At 55.1% G+C, this 8,553-nt stretch overlaps 1 protein-coding gene across 1 annotated transcript in view; it reads right to left on the bottom strand.

The window, feature by feature from the left end:
- Positions 1 to 941: 941 nt before the first annotated feature.
- pogzb (pogo transposable element derived with ZNF domain b) overlaps positions 942 to 8,553 on the bottom strand; it is a 9,500-nt gene continuing 1,888 nt past the window's right edge. The window contains exons 2-4 of the mRNA XM_038787077.1: positions 7,944 to 8,144; positions 5,804 to 5,840; positions 942 to 3,836 (exon numbers count right to left, since the gene is read on the bottom strand). Of these exons, the coding sequence (XP_038643005.1) occupies positions 1,568 to 3,836; positions 5,804 to 5,840; positions 7,944 to 8,144 (2,507 nt within the window). The 3' untranslated portion in view covers positions 942 to 1,567. The remainder of the gene's footprint in view (positions 3,837 to 5,803; positions 5,841 to 7,943; positions 8,145 to 8,553) is intronic.

Raw genomic sequence — 8,553 nt, 5'->3', positions numbered from 1 at the left:
GGGTCAGAGACAGAGACACAGACAGAGAGAGATAGATAGAGACAGAGAGATAGATAGAGACAGAGAGATAGAGAGAGACAGATAGATAGATAGAGACAGAGAGATAGATAGATAGAGACAGAGAGACAGATAGAGACAGAGAGATAGATAGAGACAGAGAGATAGATAGAGACAGATAGATAGAGAGAGAGATAGATAGAGACAGAGAGATAGAGACAGAGATAGATAGAGACAGAGATAGATAGAGACAGAGAGAGAGATACAGAGAGAGAGATAGATAGACATAGATAGACAGAGAGAGAGAGAGAGATAGAGACAGAGAGAGGCAGAGGGATAGATAGATAGATAGATAGATAGAGACAGAGAGAGACAGAGAGAGATAGAGAGAGATAGAGACAGAGAGAGAGACAGAGATAGAGACAGAGAGAGAGACAGAGAGAGAGATAGAGACAGAGAGATAGAGACAGAGAGATAGATAGAGGCAGAGAGATAGATAGAGACAGAGAGATACAGAGAGAGAGTGACAGAGAGATAGACTGAGAGAGATAGACTGAGACAGAGATAGATAGAGACAGAGATAGACAGAGACAGAGAGATAGATAGAGACAGAGATAGATAGAGACAGAGAGATAGATAGAGACAGAGAGATAGATAGAGTCAGAGAGATAGGTAGAGACAGAGAGATAGGTAGAGACAGAGAGATAGGTAGAGACAGAGAGATAGGTAGAGACAGAGAGATAGGTAGAGACAGAGAGATAGGTAGAGACAGAGAGATAGGTAGAGGCAGAGAGAGAGACAGAGAGATAGATAGAGACAGAGAGATAGGTAGAGACAGAGAGATAGGTAGAGACAGAGAGATAGGTAGAGGCAGAGAGAGAGACAGAGAGATAGATAGAGGCAGAGAGAGAGACAGAGAGATAGACACACACACACACACACACACACACACACACAGAAAGAGACATACATGGAGCGAGACAGTTAGAGACACACACACACAGATGGATGAAAGAGTGCAAGCCCACATGGATCACACATCAGCTTGGGGTAAGAGGTTGGTTGCCTGCATCACCAATCGAGACGAACCTGAATATAAAATCGATGGACCTAATTGTCTGGCGCTCCCCGGTCTGTTATCCCGTCAGAGCCCGTATAAAGTTAGACAGAAAAATGGCCGCGAGGGAGCCGAGCTTCCATCTGCTGGCGCCATGGTTTTATAGAAAAACGGACACTTTCATTTCGCCCACACACAGACACCATCTTATCTCACAATGGTGGAATTGTTCTGGGAGTGAAATGCCTCCTCCTCTCTGCATTGATGTGCCAACCCCAACCCAGGGGAAAGAACGGGAGAGCTGCAGGTCAGGCCAGGCAGCAGCAACCTTCTGGCCCGCGGGGGGGGCGATGGAATGCTGCAGCTTATGGACAGACGGGCTTAAAAACAAAACAAGGAAGCCGCTTCCCTCCCTGCCAGGCGCACGGCCCACCCTCACTGCGACTGGCAGTCTAACCCCCTCCCGGCCCACCTCCTGGGCAAAGGATAACCAGGCGGCCTTGCTACGGTCTTTCAGAGGTCGCCCTCGGAGAACCCGTAGAAGGATTCCGCCTCACTGTCTGCCTCAAAGAGCCTGGTCAGCAGCCGGGGGTCCAAGGCCAAGGTGGGGGGCGCCTTGCCGTCGCCGCACTCCTCCAGCTTCCCGCTCAGCTCCAACTGCTCCTGGAGGAAGCTGACCAGCTCCTCCTGGGCCTCCACCTTCTGCTGCACCGAGGCGGGCCGGCCGCCGGGGCCCGGCAGCACGCTGGCCAGCAGGAAGGACTGCTGCACCACGTCCGCGTTGGAGGCGACGAAGCCGGCCACCTCGGCCACCCAGTTGAGGAGGGACTGGAGCACGTCGCCGTACACGTCGCGGAAGCAGGCCGCCTCCCGGGAGTACTCGGCCCAGCGTTTCTGCAGGAAGCTCCGGAGGGTCTGGCCGATGCACATGTCGAGGGGCTGGGCCCGCGAGGTGCAGCCCCCCGGGACGACCAGCGGCAGGGAGTTGCAGCGGCTCAGGTGGTCGATGAAGTCGTCCGACAGGTGGCGGCGGGAGCTGTCCAGGACCAGCATGGTCCGGCGGTAGCGGGTGGCCATGTGACGCCGCCACACCTTGGCGAGCCACAGTTCCAGCACCTCGGCCTCGCTGTACCCAGCCTCCTTCACCTCCAGCAGGATGCCGGCGGGAACCTTCAGCCAGGGCGGCAGGCCCCCCCGGGAGAAGATCATGGTGGGCAGCAGGTTGCCGTCAGCCAGGATGGTGAAGACGATGACAAACTGTGGTTCCCCGGTGCCGGCCACTTCCAGGCCGCCCGGTGTGCCCTCGGGCCGACGCAGTGCCTCGGGGTCCAGGAAGATGGGGATCTCGTCCATGTTGCCAATCATGCAGTACGGGAAGTCCCGCCCAACGATCTGCTGCTGGGCGAACTCCACGAAGCTCTGGACGCTCTCCTCCATCTCTCGGGGCAGCTTGCGGGCCACGGTGATCTTGGCATAGGCGATCAGGTTGTGCCGCAGCAGGAAGCCCACCGCCCAGAGGCAGGAGGAGGGGGCGGCTGGCTCTGCGCACCGGGGGCCCAGCAGCTTGGAGAGCCGGTGCAGGAAGGTTTCCTCGGTGAGGGGGAGCTGCCTCTCCCGCTGCACCAACACCCACTCCACCAGTTGCTCCTCAGCCTCTGGGGAGAGCAGGCGCGAGCCGGCTTCAGCGCCACTGCTCAGGTCGAGCTGCTGCGCGCACTCGTTCAGTAAGTGCTCCACCTGGCTCCGTGACGCGCCATATCTTTCAGTGGCTGCCTGCATGCCGCAGCACAGGGCGTGTAACACTACCCTGAACTCGTGTTCGGACAGCGGCTTCCTCGTCCAGGGCACATCTTTGGGCTGACTCTCCGAATCGTCACCTCCCTTGGACAACTGACTGTCCTCTTCAGCGCTCACGGGACTCAACCTCCTCTTCACTTCATTACCCTCGGGAGTCAACCTCCTCTTGTCTTCTTCAACGCACCCGGGAGTCAAGCTCCTCTCTTCTTCAGCGCACTCGGGATTCAAGCTGGTCTCTTCGTCAACGCACTCGGGAGTTAAGCTCCTCTCTTCGTCCACGCACTCGGGAGTTAAGCTCCTCTCTTCAACGCACTCAGGAGATAAGCTCCTCTCTTCAACGCACTCGGGAGTTAAGCTCCTCTCTTCGTCAACGCACTCGGGAGTTAAGCTCCTCTCTTCGTCAACGCACTCGGGAGTTAAGCTCCTCTCTTCGTCAACGCACTCGGGAGTTAAGCTCCTCTCTTCAACGAACCCGGGAGTAGAGCTCCTCTCTTCAACGAACCCGGGAGTCGAGCTCCTCTCTTCAACGAACCCGGGAGTCGAGCTCCTCTCTTCTTCAACACACTCAGGAGTCAAGCTCCTCTGATCTTCTTCAACGCACCCGGGAGTCGAGCTCCTCTCTTCTTCAACGCACTCGGGAGTCAAGCTCCTCTCCTCGTCAACGCAATCGGGGGTCAACCTCCTCTTGCCCTCTTGCACGCACACCAGACTGGAATCGTTTTCATCCTCTGCAACATATGTGGGACTCGAGCCAATCTTGTCCTCTGCGACATATTCTGGACTCGAACCGTTTTTATCCTCCGCGATGTATATGGCGCCCGAGCTGCTTTTCTCTCCCTCCACGTAGATCGGACTGGAAGCCTCCGCGTCTTTACTGGGGGCCGGCGGAGGGGACGCCGCGACGGGGGGTCGGGAACTGATCTTGGCGTTGATGTAGTTGGTGGAACAGACGGTGCTCAGTCTCACAGTTTTAACTTGCTGAGACCTACAAGAAAGGAGGAACCAGAAGAGATTTAGGTATTTCTTCGTTTCCCTTTTGCGCCACATTTCAGAGGAGGAGGAGGAACAAACAAAAGGGAACCCAACACCTTTGAAATGACACTTCACACGGTGGCCTAGTGGTTAGCACAACCGCCTCACGGCGCTGAGGTCCCAGGTTCGATCCCGGCTCTGGGTCACTGTCCGTGTGGAGTTTGCACATTCTCCCCGTGTCTGCGTGGGTTTCGCCCCCACAACCCAAAAACGTGCAAGCTAGGTGGATTGGCCACTCTAAATTGCCCCTTAATTGGAAAAATGATTGGGTACACTAAATTTATAAAAAAAAAGAAAATAAAATGAAATGACACTTCCGAACATTGAGCAGGATTTTAAAATGCGTCCTGTGAGTGTTCCTTTCAGAACTGGGTGTTTATCAAATAGCTGCAGTGATGTCAGGGCTGGGCTGACTGTCTTTCCGTTTTGGAGCGGGCAGCTAGTGGTTTTTAGTTTCGTTTTGAGAGCTGGATAGCTGCAGGCAAAGCAAGCAGCTGTATAATGATCTCTCTCTACAAGCTACAGACTGTCTTCAGCTCATTTGAAGATTTCAAAGTAATACCTGTTTCTGTAGAGAATTTAAACTTTCTGTAAAAAGGTTTCAAAAATAAACATGCTTTTGCTTTAAAAGTACTTTAGATCTCTGTTGCTTCAGCCCTGTAAAATAGGCCCTTGGGCTCCCATAACCACAGTCATAGAATTTGCAGTGCAGAAGGAGGCCATTCGGCCCATCGAGTCTGCACCGGCTCTTGGAAAGAGCACTCTACCCAAGATCAACACCGCCACCCTATCCCCATAACCCAGTAACCCCACCCAACACTAAGGGGCAATTTTGGACACCAAGGGGCAATTTATCACGGCCAATCCACCTAACCTGCACATCTTTGGACTGTGGGAAGAAACCGGAGCACCCGGAGGAAACCCACGCAGACACATGGGGAGGATGTGCAGACTCCGCACAGACAGTGACCCAAGCCGGAATCGAACCTGGGACCCTGGAGCTGTGAAGCAATTGTGCTATCCACAATGCTACCGTGCTGCCCTTAAACCTGTGGGTCAGATGGACTCCCATGATATACTTTGGTGTTCTTTAAACCCTAGCCCATAACAAATGCTTCCTTCATTTACGGGATGTGGGCGTCGCTGGCTGGGCCACCATTTTTATTGCCCTTTCCTACTTGCCCCTTGGGGAAGTGGTTGGTGAGCTGCCTTCTTCCAGACGCATGTTCCCCATGTGGCTGCTGCCCCCCCTGGTCCTTCTAAATGATAGAGGTGGCAGGTTTGGAAGGTGCTGGCGATGGCGAGTGGCCGCGGTGCGTCTTGTAGACGGTGCACACGGCTGCCGCTGTGCGTCGGGGGGGGGGGGGGGGGGGGGGGGGTGAATGCCGGCGGTTAGCGTTTCGGCCCTGGATGGTGTCGAGCTTCTCGAGTGTTGTTGGGAGCCGCACTCATCCAGGCACGTGGAGAGTCGCCCCATCGCACTTCCGGGGATGTGGTGACCCGTTTCCCTGCTTCTCATCCCTTGACCAGAAACTCTTCCCCCTCCCTCCCACAAATCCTCCCCCTAGGGAGGCAAACCAAGGATCGATCCGCTTCTCTCAATGCCAGGCCTTCTCAGGTACTAAGTGGCAGGGCTTGCCATGTGGAGGCGAAGGAGGCTGTCGTTCCACAAGCTCACTATGGGCACCCGTCCATCTTCCAGTCAGCTGTGGCCAAACAACGATTCTGCGAAGGGAGGGTACCTCCCCGCACCAACCTTTTGAGCTGGGGACTCTTTCTCGTAACAGCTCTACAACAGTTCCACCCCAATCTGGGTGAACTTGGTTTCCTGTTAGCTCATGAACTCAATAAATTCCCCCCCCCCCCCCCCCCCTCCCGTGGCAACCAAGCAAGCTGGGTTTCCACCCGAGATGTACTTACTTGGCAACGGGCTTCTGGATTTCATCGGCAGGCGGACCTACGGAAAGGAGAGACGCATGAAGAAATCAGATCACGGGACTTTAAAACACACTTCACATCCACTCGGGACGACAGCCGCCGAATGAAGACTTCCAGGCCGTGAGGAGGAGCTGATATGGTGACTGTCAGCCGACGTTCCTGCTCTAACTCTGGGTTGCGATCGCAGTGGGGCGGGGGACATTGTCTGTACGGGGAGGGATTGGGCCGACTGGGCCTTGTACTTGCTGGAATTTCATCGAAACGTCTAAAATTCTGACCGGGCTGGACGCAGGGGCGGTGTTTCTTCTGACTGGGGGGGGGGGGGGGGTCTAGGACAAGGGACCACAGCCTCAGAGTGGGGCATTTAGAACTGAAACAAGGACAGACTTATTCACTCAGAGGGCAGTGAAACTATGGAATTCATAGAACCCCTACAGTGCAGAAGGAGGCCATTCAGCCCATCGACCCTGTGAAAGAGCACCCTACCGAGGTCCACACTCCCCCGCCCTAACCCCGAGGGGCAATTTAGCACGGCCAATCCACCTAACCTGCATATCTTTGGACACTAAGGGACAATTTAGCATGGCCAATCCACCCAACCTGCACACCTTTGGACACTAAGGGGCAATTTAGCACGGCCAATCCACCTAACCTGCATATCTTTGGACACTAAGGGACAATTTAGCACGGCCAATCCACCTAACCTGCATATCTTTGGACACTAAGGGACAATTTAGCATGGCCAATCCACCCAACCTGCACACCTTTGGACACTAAGCGGCAATTTAGCGCGGCCAATCCACCCAACCTGTACATCTTTGGACACTAAGGGGCAATTTAGCACGGCCAATCCACCTAACCTGTACATCTTTGGACTGTGGGAGGAAATCGGAGCACCCGGAGGAAACCCACGCACACAGGGGGAGAACACGCAGACTCCGCACAGTCTCCCGAGGTTGGAATCGAACCCGGGTCCCTGGCGCTGAGACACAGCGGTACTAACCCACCCACTGCCCCCTGTCTACCAGAGACTGTGGAGGCCAAGTCACTCATATATATATTTTAAATAAATTTAGTGTACCCAATTCATTTTTTCCAATTAAGGAGTAATTTAATGCGTCCAACCCACCTACCCTGCACATCTTTTGGGTTGTGGAGGTGAGACCCACGCAGACACGGGGAGAATGTGCAAACTCCACACGGACAGTGACCCTGAGCCGGGATCGAACCTGGGACCTCAGCGATGAGTATATTTAAGAGACGCACCGATTTGTAGGCACCAAAGGCGTCAAGGGATATGGGGAGAGCGTGGGGAGTATGGCGTTCAGGTAAGAGGATCGGCCACGAATAGATTGCGGAGCAGGCCCGATGGGCCAAACGGCCCACTCTGGCTCCGATATCCTGTGCTTCAACTTTGCTCCAGGAGAGGAACGGTTGCCCTGGAGCGCAGACGGATTCCTTATTCCCCCCCCCCCCCCCCCCCCAGTGTTTTTTCTTCCTGTTATTGGGTGTAGCGTCAGTGGCTGATTGGTGTACTTTTTGTGTCGGAACTTTGTCCTGTTTATCCATCACGTCCAAGTTCAACTCCTGGTCCTGTACAAGAAGGTGGGGCATCCGTACTGAGCCGAGTCCAGGTGGGTTATTGGGACTTCCCTTCCGGAGGCTTTTCTTCGCTAACCGAGGTCAAGGACTTGTTCAGCCACATACCTCTCTCTGCCCCCCCCCCCCCCCCATACCCCACTCCTCCCTTCTCCAAACCTGTTTCTCCTCACCTTAATGGTGAAATTAACAGGCCTTGATGCAACTGACAAGACACTTGACCACCATAAACCTGGTTTAAAGGCCGAGGGAGCTTCATATTCCACCTCTTGAGACCCCCACGTCACGACGGCTGTCGAGTATCGGCCAGGCGGGCAGGCAGTGTGAAACCAGCAACCCCCCCTCCCCTTCCCCTGCAACTGGTTCCTCCCACTCGGGAGTGGGCTGAGTAGGGCTGCTCTTTCAGGCGGTCGCTGCAGGCAGGAAAAGCCTTCTGCAGGGATTCTAAGGTACTGACGGCAGATAGGAAAGTAGGTACCCGACCGAATCTCTGCCGTCACTGGCATCTCGAACCTCTCCTTACCTGGACTATCATCGTTTGCCTCCCGTTCAGCACTGGAGTCCTGCACGCCGACACTCTCCTCTTCCTCGATTTCGAAATCGGGCGTCGAGGGCCTGGGCTCGGAGGCGGGCGCCTCTTCCTCTGTCACTCTGGCTGATCTTCCCCTCCGTTCACCCACTTGACAGACAAAAAAAAAAGTACAGGAGGGAGGTTGCAACGCACCTCGAAACCAGGTTGGGTGTCACCGAACACCGGAGTGAACCCCCGCTCAGTTACAGTCAGTAACTCCAGAGCTGCTTCCCCTCTGCACTCAGGCAGTAGAAGCCTTTTAAAGTCAAGGTTCCTCAAGTAGGCTGAATGGGTCGAGTAGCCCACTCCGGCTTCTGCTGCTTTGTTCGCACAGGTTCAGAGGCACCGAATGCAGCCAAATTAGAGAGTGCAGTGGACTGGTCAGAAGACCATTCCTCTACCCCATCCCTCCCCCTATCTCTCTTACTCTGCCCCAAGGAACGGGGCAGAGAGAAGGACGGATGGGGCAAGAGAGAGAGTGGGGGCCGGAGAGAGAGGGGGGGCCGGAGAGAGAGGGGGGCCGGATGGAGAGGGGGGAGGGAGAGGGAGAGAGAGAGGGGGG

The sequence above is a fragment of the Scyliorhinus canicula genome, chromosome 30 (genome assembly GCF_902713615.1).
Source record: "Scyliorhinus canicula chromosome 30, sScyCan1.1, whole genome shotgun sequence".
Taxonomy (NCBI): domain Eukaryota; kingdom Metazoa; phylum Chordata; class Chondrichthyes; order Carcharhiniformes; family Scyliorhinidae; genus Scyliorhinus; species Scyliorhinus canicula.
Note: the sequence above shows the minus strand (reverse complement) of the source record. Positions and strands in the feature narration are given on the sequence as shown.